Here is a 19,165-nt window from a genome sequence, read left to right on the forward strand (position 1 = left end):
TTTACCTGCTCAGGAGCACTTTCACCTATTGTTTTCCATTTACAGTACAGTTAAACCCTGGCAGCAAAGCTGATCTCTCCAGGGCAAATGGGCATGGAATAATCCCTGGTTCCCTATGCGCTCGCTCGCTTCTCTCTCTCTCTCTCTCTCTCTCTCTCTCTCTCTCTCTCTCTCTCTCACACACACACACACACACACACACACACACACTTGTCTGCATAATTTGGCCGGCCCCCGCCCCTCTTGCTCCGCGAGGACAAAGGCAGAGTCGGCGAGCTTGCGCGCAAAGTCCCACGCCCCTCCCCTCTCTCCTTTGCCGAGGGGCGTCCTTCGCCTCTACGTGGGAGGAGTAGGGGGGCGGCAGAGGCAGCAGGTGCTGGGCGGGACAGGGAGAGCTGCCCCCTCGGCAGAAGCCGGCCGGCTGCCCCCTCCCCGCCCTGCCCAACGGAGGCTGCCGCCGCCGCCGCCGGAGCGCAGCTGGGGCGCCTGGCCATGGAGAGCCGCACCTGGCGCGCCGCGCAGCCCCGACCTGCCGCCTCCTGCCTCGCCAGCGCAGCCCGCCGCCCCCGCCGCCCCTCTCGACGAGGCACCTTTTAGCCGCTGGGCGTCCCTCTCCCGCAGCAGCCAAGTGAAGGAGGGCTCCGCTCATTCCTGCCATGCCTGCGCTTTAGGCTGCCGCTCCGGGGCATGCGGCTCTCTGCCACCCTGGCAGCGCGCTCCGCTTCCCTCTCCAAAACAGGAGCCAGGCGCCCGGCGTCCGGGCTGCTCCGTCGCTAGGGGTGGTTTGCGGAGCTCCGCTTGGCGGGAGAGGATGCCGTCCGGCAGCCTGGCGGGACTGTGGCTTTGGCTGCTCTTCCAAGCGCAGCTCCAGGTAGGTTCTTCCAGGACAGCTGTGCGAAAGCCTCCTCTCTTTTTCTCTCTTGCAAACTGCAGTAAAGCCAGTATTCGGTGATCTCCGCGGCAGGACCACCCCAAATAATGCTGGTTGCATTAAGAAGGACTTTGCAATACAGAGAATCCATAAATCAATTCTGTTCTTTCTAACCTTTCCCCATTTGCCTATATTTCTTAAATCTTTGTATATATCCATTCAGAAGGGTGGGGTATAAATAACAGCATTATTGTTATTGTTATTGTTATTGCCACCCCCTCCCTTTTCCAGGGTGCACCTGTGACATGTGCAGGTCAAGCGGCCGCTGGGAGCCCAGATCTCCTTTCCTCTTTGCACTCTGAGTTGTTGGAGTTCACAGACAACAGTGGTAAGTGAGCAGAGTAGATCCTATATTGTACTGACCCTTGTGATTGGTTATATTAGCCTGTAAGGGAGTTGGCTGGTGTCTAATGGAAGTGATCTCTTTGGCTTCCTTTATAATTCTCTGCGTATGCTCAGGAGCTCTTCTGACGTGGGGCTTGTAAAGCCCGATGCCTGTTTACTCAGAAGTCAGTGACTTTCCATGTATTCAGGGAAACTTGCTTCCGAATAAGGGTGCTGTCACGTGGTGAAATCCTGTGCATGCCTCCCATGAAGTAAGCTCCATTGAGTTCAATGGGACCTTTGTCTAGGTAGGTGTGCATAGGGTTTTATTTGGAGTGGTTGATTGAGGTTCTGCCCATATTAATAGGATTGATAACTCATGCACCTGGGATCACAAAGTGTTTTGAAATAGGTGTTGCTAATGTTTAGATTCTGTGGCTGTTCTAGGCTACATGCCCAATGCAGGTCTACTGAGAAATAAGCCCCACTGAGCCCAATAGGGCTTTCTCCCAATTACATCTTAATTCCAAAAACATACGACTGGGCTGTAAACAAAACCTGCTGCTTTCTATAAATGAATAGTGAAAACTCTTTGATTAATATGTTGATATCTGGAATAGCAGAGATTGTGAAATATGGGCTATACTTGATGCATTGGCTTTGATCGGCGTTAACGGATTTCCACAGGCACATAAATGTATATGCTATTTTAGCGTGGCTTTCTTAAATTAAACGGATATATTTGCAACTGGCTTTCTTCCCGTCTGGAGTGGCTGCTGCCCTGCAACATAAGACCTAAGAATAATAACTTAATGGGTGAGGAAATCACATCCACACACATTCAAGCTAATGAGTAACTGTTGCCCTCAGTCAGGTCTTACTACATGGTGAGAGGAGCCCAGAAGGAAAGGTCTGCCCAATTGCTGAGTTGCTCCACTCAGAACTGAGCCTCATTAACAATCCAAATATTGTGGGGTGCAGAATCTGACCCTTTCCCCATGATTGTGACTGGAGGAAGTTCAGCCTTTTTTTTATAGGCTTACAAAACTTCCAGATGCAAGATACCCTACTGGAACTACGGTACCCTGTTCTGTAATAGTGTCAGAAAGCAACATGATGAATAAAGCATAATTGTTTTTAACTACTCACCTGGTTGCCATAGGTGATTAGGAAGGTCACCCAGGTGATGGAGTGAGCAGGCTGTCTGAAGATGGGTGGAGTGGTTGTCCCTTCCTCTGACAAGTCACCTATGTTTCTGGGCAGGGGGTGGGGGCACTCCTTTCATAGAAACCCAGCAAGGACACAACAGAGGTGTGCAGTGCTTGACCCCCCCCCCTTCAGCATCTCAGTTTGTTAACTATGATGGGAGGCTCCCCCCCCCCCCGCCCCATGGAGGAGTCATGCAGGTTTCCAGGGGAGGCACAGATTGGCTCTACCATTCTCGTGGATTTCCATACTGGATGATGCTCACGAAGCAAAGGTTGTTCCCTCCCACCCAGCAGAGACACCAAAAAGGACCAGCAGCAGATGGAAAGAGCTGCCAGAATGGTGTCTTTCTGTTGCTAGACATGGAACAAGTGGGCCTCATGCCTGCCTAACATGGAATCATATAATTGGAAGGGACCCTGAGGGTCATCTAGTCCAACCCCCTGCAATGAATGAATCTTTTTGCCCAATGTGGGGCTCGGACCCATGACCCTGAGATTTAGAGTCTCATGCTCTACCAACTAAGCTATCTGGATCAGGGTGTTAATCGGGTACTTGGGCTTATTCACACGCACCATGCTTCTGTCGATATTCATACAATGACAGTACAGCCCTTGGTCTATGTAAGTCCCACACTGAGTTGAATGGGACTTACCCCCAGGTAACCATACATACGCGGGTGGCGCTGTAGGGACGCGGGTGGCGCTGTGGGTTAAAGCCTCAGTGCCTAGGGCTTGCCGATCGCAAGGTCGGCGGTTCGAATCCCCGTGGCGGGGTGCGCTCCCGCTGTTCGGTCCCAGCCCCTGCCAACCTAGCAGTTCGAAAGCACTCTCGGGTGCAAGTAGATAAATAGGGACCGCTTACTAGCGGGAAGGTAAACAGCGTTTCCGTGTGCGGCTCTGGCTCGCCAGAGCAGCGATGTCACGCTGGCCACGTGACCCGGAAGTGTCTTCGGACAGCGCTGGCCCCCGGCCTCTTTGAGTGAGATGGGCGCACAACCCTAGAGTCTCTCAAGACTGGCCCGTATGGGCAGGGGTACCTTTACCTTTACCTAACCATGCATAAATTCAGTTGGTTGGCAGCAAAGGGGCTCTGTCACCAGCCTAATAAGCTTCTAGGCTGGATGCATGAGGAGCAAACCCTCTTCTTGCAGTCTCAGAAATCGGCGAGGAGGCAGGGAGCCCACTACCACCACCAAACACTCTGAACAAGAAAGTCTTTTTTGAAAAATGTTGCAGGGCTGTGACTTTTAAGAGCCAATTTACAAGTCTGTATTAAAAGCAGTTGTGCTCGTGGAGATAAGAAAGAAGACACCGGGGGTGCTGAATAGTGAACATTAATAGCCTGAAAAATTCAGTGAAGGTCTCCCTGGAATTCAAGTGGAACTTTCTCGTTAAGTTTATCAGGACTTTTATTTGAGATGTTTTCAAGATAGCATTTAAACAGCTTTGGGGAAACTGCTATTCTTTGTAAGTTGGAACTAGATGGATTAAACACATGGCTTCTGGCAAAGATGGAGCCATCGTGTATATAATTCTCCCCTTCCCCTCTGTTGCATCTAGTAAGGATTATCTGGGCTGTAAACACAACAAGATTCCTCACAACCTCACTGCTATTAGAATAAGTTATGTGTTCTCATCATCTATGGGACGCGGGTGGCGCTGTGGGTAAAAGCCTCAGCGCCTAGGGCTTGCCGATCGAAAGGTCGGCGGTTCGAATCCCCGCGGCGGGGTGCGCTCCCGTTGTTCGGTCCCAGCGCCTGCCAACCTAGCAGTTCGAAAGCACCCTCGGGTGCAAGTAGATAAATAGGGACCGCTTACTAGCAGGAAGGTAAACGGCATTCCGTGTGCGGCTCTAGCTCGCCAGAGCAGCGATGTCACGCTGGCCACGTGACCCGGAAGTGTCTCCGGACAGCGCTGGCCCCTGGCCTCTTGAGTGAGATGGGCGCACAGCCCTAGAGTCTGTCAAGACTGGCCTGTACGGGCAGGGGTACCTTTACCTTTACTTTCTCATCATCTACCCTTGAAATGCAGCATAAATGCTAGGTCTGTAATCGCTAGGAAAATGAATCTGCTTTAAAAAAATTGTGATAATGGATTAATGGATCCTGTTATGCAGGTATGTAAAAAGGCTATGTCCACAAAACTCCCAATTTACTGCAGGGGTGAGACACTAGATCCAGCCCACAACCCCCTGGGCCAGTTTTGATAGGTCCACCCATCAATCACTTGATGTCACAGTGAAATCAAACCACTGCCGGCAAAAGATGAGCAGCTGATTGTAAAGCACTCTGCATTCCCAATGAGCAGCTCTCTAGTGGAGCCCAACCCAGCAGCACTGTCAGGGCAGTCAGCAAGCCTCCTTGTTAAGAAACCGCCTTCCTGTTGTTCCTTTGGAGCGACAGCCTTACCTGCCCGTAGCACGCAACACGTGTGATGTCAGGTGTGGAGGCAGCTGGTCATGGTTTGGGGGGGATGGCCTTAAGGGCCAAATTTGGACTCATGGTGGATTTAATGAAACCCATTGAAACCAATATTTGAGGTCTCTCTGGCCCCTTCTGCACTCTACATTTAAATCAGCAACATACCAACAGTCAAGTCTCACCTCAGAGAATCCTAACTGTATTTTGTGGTGGGTGCTGAGAGTTCGTAAAGGTAAAGAGACCCCTGACCATTAGGTCCAGTCGTGGATGACTCTGGAGTTGCGGCGCTCATCTCGCTTTATTGGCCGAGGGAGCCGGCGTACTGCTTCCGGGTCATGTGGCCAGCATGACTAAGCCGCTTCTGGCGAACCAGAGCTGCGCACGGAAACGCCGTTTACCTTCCTGCCAGAGTGGTACCTATTTATCTACTTCATGCTTTCGAACTGCTAGGTTGGCAGGAGCAGGGACCGAACAACGGGAGCTCACCCTGTCACGGGGATTCGAACCGCCGACCTTCCGATCGGCAAGCCCTAGGCTCAGTGATTTGGCCACAGCGCCACCTGCGTCCCTTCTGATAGTTCTTAGGAGACCCCTATTTCCTTTCATAGAGCTACTCAGAGCAATTTAACAATCAAGCCCTCCTCCCAGGGGACATTTTCAGTAGCCAGGTTGTGCGTACAAATGCATGCAAACACTTGCATTTGCACCTGCCGCCATCCATGCTGCTGAAAGTTCTGACTCTCTGCCTTGACTGCTTACAGAATATGTTATTGTGACAGCATATGAAGTAGACCAAAATGGGGCTTATGTAAGTCATGGAATTGCACACCATGAAAGGAGGAAGAGAGAAGCATCTGAGGGAGAAACTGACTCGCTGCACCTCCATTTCCATGGATTTGGCCATGACTTCCAGCTTGACCTGAAGACTTCAGATTTTCTCGTGGCACCTGGATTTACAATACAGACCCTGGGCAAGGGGAGAACCAAGTCAATACACACATACCCAGCAGAAGACTTTTGCTTTTATCAAGGTGTCTTGCGATTGCACAAAAACTCATCTGTAGCACTTTCAACATGCGGAGGCTTGGTGAGTAAACATGGAACAACAAGTTGAGGGGGGAAATAAAATGCAAAATGTTGTAGCTATTGTTACAATGAAATTCAGGATGGATGTGCAGGTAAAACATCTGCGGAAGCTTCAAAAGGGGGAGACTTTGTCTTGTTTTAAAATACGTTTTTATGTATGAAACATTTCACAAGAAGACTGTACCGGCAAACATACATTTTACTGCCACGTGTACTGCATAGGTATGTGAGAAATATATATATATAAAGCAAGCATATCAGCATATATATATAGTGCATAATTTTGCGGAAGCTATAATTCCACCCACCCACCTCTGTTCATGGGGAGCATTTATTGTAAGAATGTCAGAGCGCAGCTCCCAGTGGACAATATGTAGTGCCTCATCACAAACCTGGATTTGCATAATGCCAGGGTCATGAAGGGGAACAAAAGTGAAGGCAGGTTTTAAAATGGCAGTGGCCACAGAACTGGAGCAAGAAGGGAGAACCACTGAGAGGGTGAAAATTGGGATTTTAAACAGTAGATTTTGAGTAGAGCGAGCAGGGGGTGACACTGAGGCGGGGATGTGGCAATTTAAAACAAGGTCTGAGAACAGTGAAAAGGGAATTTGGAAAACTTGTTAGTTTCTGTGTTGTACCTACCGCTGCCATTTCTTTTCGTTAAAACAGGTGCTTAAAAAAGCACAGCTCCCCAGTAGCCTTCCATCCCTGCTTTACTCAAATCTCTATTGTTGTTTAAAACTGCCCTTTTCCTCTCAGTATCTTTCCATCCCTGCTTCACTCTTTCTGCCATTGTGAGCTGCATTCAACCTGGTGTGTCACAAGTTGTGCAAATGTGGTATATGCATGTACATCAAAACAGGTAATCCAGGAAGTCATTATTGGTTGTGGCTCCCTTTGTCATCAGGCAGTTTTAAACACAAGCTTGCTGCTCCATCATGTTGGAAGTGCCCCTTAGAGTAGAATATTGGCTAAGGGTGGAACAACCCCCTCCTCCCATACACTGTTTTGGGGGTTCTCCAAATTCAGGAGGCGCATGGGGGGGGGAAAGTCCCATTACTCAAGCAAAAGTCCTTGCATATGCCTTGTTGGGTGAATCCCACCCGACGTGGGATGGAGATCTGTACATAAACACTGAAAGTTCAGTGAAGCTGGCATTCATTTTCTGCAGAGATGATTTCACTGAATATATTTTGCTGCTGAATAATTTGATGTTCATCAAGAGTGCCAGGGATGATGTTATCTTCTCTTGTTTGACCTAAAGGCGCATCTCCACCCAAAGGCGGTTTCTGTAACTTCATAAATCTGTTTTTCCACTCAGAGATGTTCAGGTTTTAGCTAAAGACTTACTGAAGTGCTCTATCATATGTTCACATGAATATACAGGTGGAGAATTGCTGTTGGTCAGAATTCTAAGTCAGGTGGACTGTTTACCTGACTCTGTATAAAGCAGTTCCTTATGGTTCGTTCACACATGCAAATAATCAAAATGTGTGACAGTGTCATGTGGGAATCAGCCCTTGGTCCTATCTTAAAGAAGATAATTCATTTTGCAAAGCTTACATTAAAGCCTGCTGACATCATGTTGGGATGTGCAGTCATGGAGGTAACCATCAAATAATTTGGTTGGGATGACTAAAGTATCTCCACATACTCATGGACAAGGTTTGTTTGTCAGCCACTGCTTTCCAGTCACTGGGAGCTGCAAAACAGTCAGCTGAAAGCTACTCTTGCTTGAGTTGAGTGCATAAGACTGAATTACTAAGAGGGATTTAGGGATGCACAAGAATCCCTTCATTTACTTTGAAGGAGCTTCCTCAAAGGGATCCTTTGTGAACCTCTAACTGAGCAAATGCAAAACCCTTCCAGGTGACATTTGTCCTGCCCTTGTGCTTGACATGTTAAAACCCAGGCTGAAGACATTCCTATTTGTCCAGGCATTTGGATCATGAACTGCATTGCATTCAGAGTGTGGCCCTGTAGATATTAGAATCATAGAATAGAATCATAGAATCATAGAGTTGGAAGAGACCACAAGGGCCATCGAGTCCAACCCCCTGCCAAGCAGGAAACACCATCAGAGCACTCCTGACATATGGTTGTCAAGCCTCTGCTTAAAGACTTCCAAAGAAGGAGACTCCACCACACTCCTTGGCAGCAAATTCCACTGTTGAACAGCTCTTGAGAGCCAGTGTGGTGTAGTGGTTGAGAGCGGTAGTCTTGTAATCTGGGGAACCGGGTTCGTGTCTCCGCTCCTCCACATGCAGCTGCTGGGTGACCTTGGGCCAGTCACACTTCCTTGAAGTCTCTCAGCCCCACTCACCTCACAGAGTGTTTGTTGTGGGGGAGGAAGGGAAAGGAGAACGTTAGCCGCTTTGAGACTCCTTAAAAAGGGAGTGAAAGGCGGGATATCAAATCCAAACTCTTCTTCTCCTTCTCTTACTGTCAGGAAGTTCTTCCTAATGTTTAGGTGGAATCTTCTTTCTTGTAGTTTGGATCCATTGCTCCGTGTCCGCTTCTCTGGAGCAGCAGAAAACAACCTTTCTCACTACTGTTTTACTATATTTTTATGTTTGATTTAGTGATCTTTTGTTGTTAACTGGCCTGTGCTCAGGAATGGAGGAAGGAGAGGATATAAAAAATAAACTAATTAACTAGCTAAATAAATAAATCAGTCATGGTCAGTGGAACTCCTGCTTGTTGTCTCTGCCACCTTCCCCCACCCCCCAGCCAAGCTATCCTCCCAACTTACCCAGAGTAGGAGAAGGGGGCCCCATTGATGAGAGAGGTTGTCTCAGCTCCCCTGCAGAGCTTCCTTTCCCACCAAAGAGTGCACTCAGGCTACACATCGCAGCATCCCTGGTGGGAAGATGATGCTATTCCTGTCTATTTCCACCAGCCCAGTCCTCCATCTGCGGTAACTGATATGAACAGCATCACTTTCCCTTAGGGATGATGTGACATAGAATCATAGAATCGTAGAGTTGGAAGAGACCACAAGGGCCATCGAGTCCAACCCCCTGCCAAGCAGGAAACGCCATCAGAGCACTCCTGACATATGGTTGTCAAGCCTCTGCTTAAAGACCTCCAAAGAAGGAGACTCCACCACACTCCTTGGCAGCAAATTCCTCTGTCGAACAGCTCTTACTGTCAGGAAGTTCTTCCTAATGTTTAGGTGGAATCTTCTTTCTTGTAGTATGGATCCATTGCTCCGTGTCCGCTTCTCTGGAGCAGCAGAAAACAACCTTTCTCACTACTGTTTTACTATATTTTTATGTTTGATTTAGTGATCTTGTGCTGTTAACTGGCCTGTGCTCAGGAATGGAGGAAGGAGAGGATATAAAAAATAAACTAATTAACTAGCTAAATAAATAAATCAGTCATGGTCAGTGGAACTCCTGCTTGTTGGTGGAATCTTCTTTCTTGTAGTTTGGATCCATTGCTCCGTGTCCGCTTCTCTGGAGCAGCAGAAAACAACCTTTCTCCCTCCTCTATATGACATCCTTTTATATATTTGAACATGGCTATCATATCCCCCCTTAACCTCCTCTTCTCCAGGCTAAACATGCCCAGCTCCCTTAGCCGTTCCTCATAAGGCATCGTTTCCAGGCCTTTGACCATTTTGGTTGCCCTCCTCTGGACACGTTCCAGTTTGTCAGTGTCCTTCTTGAACTGTGGTGCCCAGAACTGGACACAGTACTCCAGGTGAGGTCTGACCAGAGATGTATTCCCCATGCTCTCCTCAGGGGGAAAATAAAGCTCTGCCCAAGAGCTGGATCCAATTCTAATTTCTGCTGCACTCGCAGCCGCTCCTGTCTCCTTCCATCCTGAGGTAAGTTGGGAGCATCCTTGGATGGCAGAAGATGGGGAAGTAGTGGCTGCAGAAAGAGTGGTGGCCACTGGTTTTGTGGGTCAAGCAATCCTTGAGAAGGATACTGCTTGACCTCTGCCATCTTATGGGTAGACCTCTGGACATCCCTTAAGATTCAGCTGCTGCAGTGGCGTAGCGTGGGTTTTCAGCACCCGGGGCAAGGCAAGTAATTTGCGCCCCCTAACCCGGGGCAAGGCAAGTAATTTGCACCCCCCGCTGCACTGTCCCTCCCCCAGATAGCCCCTCACTCTCTCTCCGCACCACACCACACGCCTGGCACCCTCCCCTCCACAGTGGGCGGCGACCCGGCGGCTCGGATCGGATTCGCACAGCCAGCACTGCAGTGAGAGAGAGTGAGTGAGCCAGGTAGGGGCAGAGAGCTGCGAGTGCGAGCGCCCCCCCCCAGATGTTGCGCCCGGTGCGGCCGGCCCCCCCTGCACCCCCCACGCTACGCCACTGAGCTGCTATAACAGCAGAGTCAAGATCCTGGTGGATGCAAGCAATTTCCCCCCCTCAAAATGTTTTGGGAACAAGCCACAAAGAGCTGCTGTTGGTTCTGGGCCAGACTGTAAATGACTCTGCACAATGAGGATGCAATGGAGGCAGCAAAGTTTGTCTTATTTCCTGCCTTTACTGCCACTAGGTTGATGAGCTCCTCCTAACCTGAGTAATAGGACTTTTTGGCAGTAGCTAACCTTTGATGACGTGGGTGGTGCTGTGGGTTAAACAACAGAGCCTAGGGCTTGCCGATCAGAAGGTTGGCGGTTCGAATCCCCGCGACGGGGTGAGCTCCCGTTGCTCGGTCCCTGCTCCTGCCAACCTAGCAGTTCAAAAGCATGTCAAAGTGCAAGTAGATAAATAGGTACCACTCTGGTGGGAAGGTAAACAGCGTTTCCGTGCACTGTTCTGGTTTGCCTGAAGTGGCTTAGTCATGCTGGCCACATGACCTGAAGCTGTCTGCGGACAAACGCCGGCTCCCTTGGCCAGTAAAGCGAGTGAGTGCCACAACCCCAGAGTCATCCGTGATGGGACATAATGGGCAGGGGTCCCTTTATCTTTACCTTAACCTTTGATGGCACAGCCATATGTGCAAGTCATCGCTTGATACTTGAGTCAACACATTTTGCACACCACCTAAATATATAGGTAGCTGTGCAGGGCCGTAAGAGCAAAAAAAAGAAAAGAAAAGAAAAAGAACAGCAGCACTAGTGTAACACCTTCCAAAAATTACCAAGTACAGTGGTGCCCCACAAGATGAAATTAATTCGTTCTGCGAGTTTTTTCGTCTTGCGAAGCACCAATGTGTATTGACGGTTTCCCATAGGAATGCATTGGCGGTTTTAAAAAAAAGGTGCAAGACGTTTCGTCTTGCGAAGCAAGCCCATAGGGAAATCCGTCTTGCGAAGCACCTCAGAAAACAGAAAACTCTTTTGTCTTGCGAGTTTTTCATCTTCCGAGGCATTCGTCTTGCGGGGCACCACTGTATTAAGCAAGTTTTCAAATTGCAAATTGCACAGAGAAAAGGGGAAAAAATGTTGCATTGAGAAGTTGGGAAATTAATTGTTAGCAATGAAGGCTGCTCTCTTTTTGAAATTATTTGGATCTTCTCTAGCACTGAGCAAAACACACACTTCCTTGATGTATTCAGCACTTAGCATTTGGACCTCTCAGAAGCAGTAATTATATACAGTTGTGTTGTTTATTATGCTCATGAAGCACTCCATTGGTCAGGTGGCTACGGCATCCGCCTTTATGCCCAACTCCCCAAACTATAACCTATCTTTTTTTATCTTGCATATCTGGGTTAATTGGCTTCCAGCAGTCATTCGTGATTTTCTCTCATCTTGCAGGGATTAAGGATGAGCGGAACCCTTTGGTTCCACTCTGAAAAGCTTTGACGAAACCAGTAGTAAATTCGTTCCAATTGACTCAAACTTATCTTCTGCCCCACTCTTTCTGGGCACAGGTCTGTGCTGGGTTTTTTCACCCCAGAACTTTCCCCTCAAAGAGCATTGTAATAACGTGCAGTTTTATAAGAGTATATATTTAAAGTAGATGAGCAAATTAAGTTAATTTAGATATGCAGAAAATATTTTAAAAGGTAAGTTTAAGGTACCGCAGAAAGAGGGGCAAGGAAGTCAAGTTTTGAAATGTTAAAATGAGTGTAAAGTTATTGAAATGTATAAAACTGAAAATCATAAATAAAAATAAATATATATAAGAACTTTCCCCACAAAAATCCGCTCTTTAAAGCTGAAGAGCAACAAACGGCAAGTCGTGTTTTCTGCGAATTGCCATTTGCTCCAATTTAGCAGTAAAGAGCAGGTTTTGGCAAGGAGGGCTTTGGGGAGGGGGGGGGAGAGAAAGAGAAAGCACTCATACACATAGCTTTAAAGCATTGACTGTGCCTGGAAAGTGTGGATAAGCCCTTGTCTGCAGCTACTCATCTGCTGCGTCATTTCCAGAACCACTGGGAATATAGGAAGCCCTGTGCCCATTCTCAATATTGTTCCAGATGAAATATGGGTTTAAGGCCCAAACACCAGTTGGGTGTTCCTGATTTAGTTCTTTCCCCATAACTTTCTAATTTACCCTGATTTCCTCCATGCTACCATGCTCTGGGAAGTTTAAAAAAAAACGCTAGTAAGTACAGCACTCTGCAATCCTTTGTGCGGTGTTTTGTAAGTTGATATGACAACACAATAACACATAGGAGGTGTTCTTTCAGAGGTAGCCTTTGGAGACCCAGAGATCTACTACATGCTTGACCCAGAGGGCAAATGAGCCCTTGGCCTTATAGTAGGAAATATAAAATCATAGTGGTGGGAAAAATTATTAGCTCACCCAGCCTCTGGCTTTGCCAAATTAAAATTGTTTCCTTTGGTAGGGTTTCTAGTGCTGTGATGAATTCCATTTTAGAATCTCTGTATGAATTTCTTGCTACAGTTTCCCTGGTAAAGGTAAAGGGAGCCCCTGACCGCTAAGTCCAGTTGTGGACGACTCTGGGGTTGCGGCGCACATCTGGCTTTACTGGCCGAGGGAGCCGGCGTTTGTCCGCAAACAGTCATATGGCCAGCATGACTAAGCTGCTTCTGGCGAACCAGAGCAGCGCACGGAAACGCTGTTTACCTTCCTGCCAGAGTGGTACCTATTTATCTGCTTGCACTTTGATGTGCTTTCGAACTGCTAGGTTGGCAGGAGCAGGGACCAAGCAATGGGAGCTCACCCCATCATGGGAATTCGAACTGCCAACCTTCTGATCGGCAAGCCCAAGAGGTTCAGTGGTTTAGACCACAGTGCCACCCGCGTCCCTGGTGCTTAATATTAAATGCAAAGACACCAGGTTGCCCACAATATGCATGAGGAACGGCTAAGGGAGCTGGGCATGTTTAGCCTGGAGAAGAGGAGGTTAAGGGGTGATGTGAGAGCCATGTTCAAATATATAAAAGGATGTCATATAGAGGAGGGAGAAAGGTTGTTTTCTGCTGCTCCAGAGAAGCGGACACGGAGCAATGGATCCAAACTACAAGAAAGAAGATTCCACCTAAACATTAGGAAGAACTTCCTGACAGTAAGAGCTGTTCGACAGTGGAATTTGCTGCCAAGGAGTGTGGTGGAGTCTCCTTCTTTGGAGGTCTTTAAGCAGAGGCTTGACAACCATATGTCAGGAGTGCTCTGATGCTGTTTCCTGCTTGGCAGGGGGTTGGACTCGATGGCCCTTGTGGTCTCTTCCAACTCTATGATTCTATGATTCTATGCATGTGACGTTACTCATGTCGCACATTGTGTGTGTGACATTTGGAGGAGACGGCACATCTAGAGGAGCTGCCCACTGAAGCTGGGACACGTGATGCGTAATGCATGTGACTTCATGAACATGTGACTCATGTCAGGCCCCTTCAACTTTGAGAGGACCTGGCCCCCTTCCGACAAATGTTCATTGGGCCAAAGACACCTTGGCCCTTTAGAGCTGGCACACCTGATTACATGGATTGGTGCATCATACTGTTAGGAAGGGTTTTTGGCATTCTTTTTTAAAAATAATACAGTGGTACCTCAGGTTAGGGACGCGGGTGGCGCTGTGGGTAAAAGCCTCAGTGCCTAGGACTTGCCGATCGAAAGGTCGGCGGTTCGAATCCCCGCAGCGGGGTGCACTCCCGTTGCTCGGTCCCAGCGCCTGCCAACCTAGCAGTTCGGAAGCACCCCCGGGTGCAAGTAGATAAATAGGGACCGCTTACTGGCGGGAAGGTAAATGGCGTTCCGTGTGCTGCTCTGGTGCCGGTTTGCCAGAGCAGCTTTGTCACGCTGGCCACGTGACCCGGAAGTGTCTCCGGACAGCACTGGCCCCCGGCCTCTTAAGTGAGATGGGTGCACAACCCTAGAGTCAGACACGACTGGCCCGTACGGGCAGGGGTACCTTTACCTTTTACCTCAGGCTACATACGCTTCAGGTTACAGACTCCACTAACCCAGAAATAGGGCTTCAGGTTGAGAACTTTGCTTCAGGATGAGAACAGAAATCGTATTCCGGCGGCGCGGCGACAGCAGGAGGCCCCATTAGCTAAAGTGGTGCTTCAGGTTAAGAACAGTTTCAGGTTAAGTACGGAGCTCCGGAACGAATTAAGTACTTAACCCAAGGTACCACTGCAATAATAATAATAATATAGTAAATCTCTCTTAGGACAGAACTATACATGGAGCAACAACAGCCTTGCATCCAGTCTTGGCTTCTCCCAAGCATGTAATATACAGTGGTGCCCTGCAAGACGAATGCCTCGCAAGACGGAAAACCCGCTAGACGAAAGGGTTTTCTGTTTTGGAGGTGCTTCACAAAACGAATCTGCTATGGGCTTGCTTCGCAAAATGAAAATGTCTTGCGATTCCTGGCGTCCCCCCCCCTTTTTCCCAAGCCCCTAAGCCGCTTAACAGCTGTTCGCTAAGCCGCGTAACAGGTGATCACCTAAGCCGCTTATCAGCTGATCTAAGCCGCTAATAGCCTTTTAGCAGCTAATCCGCTAATCCCTTAAGCCTTTAATAGCCGCTAATAGCCTTTTAGCAGCTAATCCGCTAATCCCTTAAGCCTTTAATAGCCGCTAATAGCCGCAATAGCGCTAATAGCGCTAATCCGCTAATGGGCTTGCTTCGCAAGACGAAAAAAACCGCAAGACGAAGAGACTCGCGGAACGGATTCTTTTCGTCTTGCGAGGCACCACTGTACTGGTATCCCCCCATTTACGTGGGGGTTACATTCTGGGCCCCTGCACGCATAAGAAAAATTGCATAAAGTGAGAAGCACCCCACTTTAATAGGGAGGGTGTGGGGGGAGGAGAGAAAGCGAATGAGACACTCATGTGCCAAGCTGTCCTTTGATCAGGGCCACTGCCCGGCATGGCTTCTGAAATATACTCGGAGTCGAGAGTGGATTTCATGCTCTTTATTCAGCTCATAATGGTGAGGAGGAATGGAAGTTCCCCCACAATATCTGCTTTATATACATTATTTACACAATGGGCTGCACGTGATTGGTTAATTCCGGGATTCTCCTGTAGGCCAATCAGGTTGTGGATTCACTTCCACCTGGAGCTGGATTGGGTGGCTCCTGCGGACCAATCATACTGCTGCATTGTTCTTGGACCAATCAGACTGCTGCATTCTGAATCCTATTGTTCTAGGACCAATCAGACTGCTGCATTTTGGATCCTATTGTTCTAGGACCAATCAGACTGCTGCATTTTGGATCCTATTCAACTCAGTACATAACAGCTTCCCTCGCTCACTTCTCGGCAGCAGCCCCAAGTGAAAGAAGGCTAATCTATTTATTTCTTTATTTTGTGGTGACCTGCAGTTGCACACAAGTGGGATGTGTGTAAGTGTGAGGGGGGGGGTGTGCCTGTACTTCAGTTTATCCCCATGACCTCACATTGTTCTGCTAAATTTCTTCTACACACCTCCATACACTTCAAGATTTCTCCGGAGAAAATGGGGGCATCCCATTCCATAATGATAATTTTACTATTTATGCCCCACACATCTTAGTGGGTTGCCCCAGCCACTCTGGACAGCTTCCAACATATATAAAAACATAAAAAAAACCCTAAACTTTTTTTTTAAATCCCTATACAGTGGTGCCCCGCAAGACGAATGCCTCACAAGACGGAAAACCCGCAAGACGAAAGGGTTTTCCGTTTTCAGAGGTGCTTCTCAGGACGAATTTCTCTATGGGCTTGCTTCGCAAGACGAAAATGTCTTGCGATTCTTGAGGTTTTTTTCCGCTCCCCAACCCCTTTTTCTAAAGCGCTAAGCTGCTAATAGCCATTTAGCAGCTAATCCGCTAATCCCTTAAGCCTTTAATAGCCGTTAATAACCCTTAAACTGCTAATAGCGCTAATCCGCTAATGGGCTTGCTTCGCAAGACGAAAAAACCGCAAGACGAAGAGACTCGCGGAACGGATTCTTTTCGTCTTGCGAGGCACCACTGTATAGGATTGCCTTCAGACAACTTGGGGGGGGGGGGGTTGGATAACTCCATACCCTTCAACATTTCTACCAAAGGGAAAGTGGGACATTCCGGGGTCAAATCAGAAAACAGGAAGGCTTCTCTAAATCAGGGACATCCCTGGAAAATAGGGATACTTGGAGGGTCTGCATCTCCCCTCCATACATATAGTGCCTCCGTCATGCAATTCCAGAGCAAGAGATATCATTCAGATACAATAACATGTCATTAAGAACAGCTGTTGTAAGAAATATGACTATATCGGCCAACCACCTGCTAGGTAAGGGACGCGGGTGGCGCTGTGGGTTAAAGCCTCAGCGCCTAGGGCTTGCTGATCGAAAGGTCGGTTCGAATCCCCGCGGTGGGGTGCGCTCCCGTTGTTCGGTCCCAGCGCCTGCCAACCTAGCAGTTCGAAAGCACTCCCAGGTGCAAGTAGATAAATAGGGACCGCTTACTAGCGGGAAGGTAATCGCCAGAACAGCGATGTCACGCTGGCCACGTGACCCGGAAGTGTCTCCGGACAGCGCTGGCCCCCGGCCTCTTTGAGTGAGATGGGCGCACAACCCTAGAGTCTGTCAAGACTGGCCCGTACGGGCAGGGGTACCTTTACCTTTACCTTTTTACCTGCTAGGTAAATCCCACATGGTAATATGCAAATGTGCAGAACCAAATTTAAGAAGCGAAAAATTAGTAACTCAGAGAAACTGAAATTGACAGGTTCACCCAATATATTACACCCAACCCTAGTTGGATTTGGGGCGGGGGGGGGAGTGACCGGCTGCTGTTTGTGGGATGCCTCCACCATTAAATAGACAGTGTGGAGGAGGGAGAAGAGCCTACTTCATCAGGGGTTTTTGGAGTACCCCCTCACAAAAAATAATCAAGCCAGAAGTTTGCTTTACCGAATTTTCAGCTCAGCGCTAAATAATTCCCATAAAAAGTAAAAGTAAAGGATCCCTGACAGTTAAGCCCAGTCGCGAACGACTCTGGGGTTGTGGCGCTCATCTCACTTTCCTGGAGGAGGGAGCCGACGTTTGTCCACAGACAGTTTTTTCAGGTCATGTGGCCAGCATGACTAAGCCGCTTCTGGCGAACCAGAGCAGCACAGGGAAACACTGTTTACCTTCCCGCCAGAGTGGTACCTATTTATCTGCTTGCACTTTGACATGCTTTTGAACTGCTAGGTTGGCAGGAGCTGGGACCGAGCAACGGGAGCTCGCCTCGTCCCGGGGATTCGAACCGCGACCTTCCAATCGGCAAGCCCTAGGCTCTGTGGTTTAGACCACAGTACCACCCGCATAAACAATTCCCATAGTTAGCCCTAAAAATGGGGGGGGGGGTTGAATATTTGCACAACAGGGGAAGAAGGAGGTCTGTATGAGTCTGTGGGTACTCCACTCCAGGTCTCCCTCAACATTATGTTTACTCCAGGCTAATGTCCTCACTTAACTAAGATTTGAGAATCGATTCCAGAGGCTGTTTCCAATTTCTGGTTTACACACACAAAAAACTCCAGCATTGCCAAGCACAGTTCGCATCGGTGTATATGTAATGTTAAGATTTAATTAAATAATTATTAAAATTCCGAAGGAAATTTGGAAGAGAGGGGAGAGGATGGATTTCATCCGGAGAAAGGAATGTGCATCTCCCTAGAATGATTTTTTAGCCAGTGTGGTGTAGTGGTTAAGAGCGGTAGTCTCGTAATCTGGTGAACCGGGTTCGATTCCCTGCTCCTCCACATGCAGCTGCTGGGTGACCTTGGGCCAGTCACACTTCTCTGAAGTCTCTCAGCCCCACTCACCTCACAGAGTGTTTGTTGTGGGGGAGGAAGGGAAAGGAGAATGTTAGCCGCTTTGAGACTCCTTAAAGGGAGTGAAAGGCTGGATATCAAATCCAAACTCTTCAAACTCTTTTAGTTTTCAGATCCTGATTTGTAGGGAGCCAGTGTTAAGTTTACAAAGGACCTCTGTTGTCTAAAAAACCTGCTGTACAAATTAAGATTTGTTTTAGGAGCTTAGTGTGGGAAAGGAAAATATCTAAAAGGAAGGAGTATCTTCTGAAGGACAATCTGAAGCCCCTGTTCTCTCTTTTAATTGTGTTTTGTCTTTCTAGTCTGGCTTGATAAGGACGCAGGAAGCTGATTACTTGCTGAAACCACTACCTCCAAATATTGCACTTAAACACAACTTCTCTGCTCCTCACGGTCACCGCCCTCATGTACTGTATAAGAGATCTACTGAGCCTCAGCTGGCATTTGATAATGAGGTAACTGTGAATGATGAGCGGCAAAGGGAAGTGGATGCTCACAATCATGTTTTTCAAGAGACCCACCATCATCGCAATTCTCAGCGGCGGCAAAAACGGCACTTTTGTGGGAGGCGCAAGAAATGTATGTAAGGGCACAGTTTCCCCCACCTGAGTTAATTCCACTGTCTGTATAGCTGTTGCTAAGATTGTTCATTTGCAGTTCAGTTGTTCTTTTCCAGTAAACAAACAGCTTCACAAGTAAGTGGTAGGAAGTGAGGTTATGTGAACACTTTGGACCCAAGCGCTGGATGTTGGTGTTGCCTGTCTGCCTCAACCAACTTTGGCATCAGCTGTGAAAGCAGTCTCCTCTGATCACTCCTGTAGTCCCAGCCTGTTGCCATGTTCTGGTTTCACTTCTGACTTTTTTTCTTCCTAAAGTTAGCACACAAAAGACTGGTACTAAGCTCTGCCACAGTGTTTGTTCCCTAACTGTGTGAGTGGTGATTTGGGTGACCATATCACTGTGTTCTTTGTTCTGTCCTTCAACTTTCAGTAAGGTCTTTCAAAACGGTTACATTTAGT

At 48.2% G+C, this 19,165-nt stretch overlaps 1 protein-coding gene across 2 annotated transcripts in view; it reads left to right on the forward strand.

Moving 5' to 3' along the window:
* Positions 1-345: 345 nt before the first annotated feature.
* ADAMTS16 (ADAM metallopeptidase with thrombospondin type 1 motif 16) overlaps positions 346-19,165 on the forward strand; it is an 84,665-nt gene continuing 65,845 nt past the window's right edge. Inside the window, exons 1-4 of one of the 2 annotated variants that reach the window (XM_083448556.1) lie at positions 346-871; positions 1,163-1,259; positions 5,645-5,970; positions 18,449-18,725. In XM_083448556.1, the coding sequence (XP_083304682.1) occupies positions 812-871; positions 1,163-1,259; positions 5,645-5,970; positions 18,449-18,725 (760 nt within the window). In that variant the 5' untranslated portion in view covers positions 346-811. Of the gene's footprint in view, positions 872-1,162; positions 1,260-5,644; positions 5,971-18,448; positions 18,730-19,165 lie in introns of those variants that run through there. The other variant, XM_083448557.1, reaches the window with a different exon arrangement.

The sequence above is a fragment of the Podarcis tiliguerta genome (assembly GCF_965153285.1).
Source record: "Podarcis tiliguerta genome assembly, chromosome: 7".
Taxonomy (NCBI): Eukaryota; Metazoa; Chordata; class Lepidosauria; order Squamata; family Lacertidae; genus Podarcis; species Podarcis tiliguerta.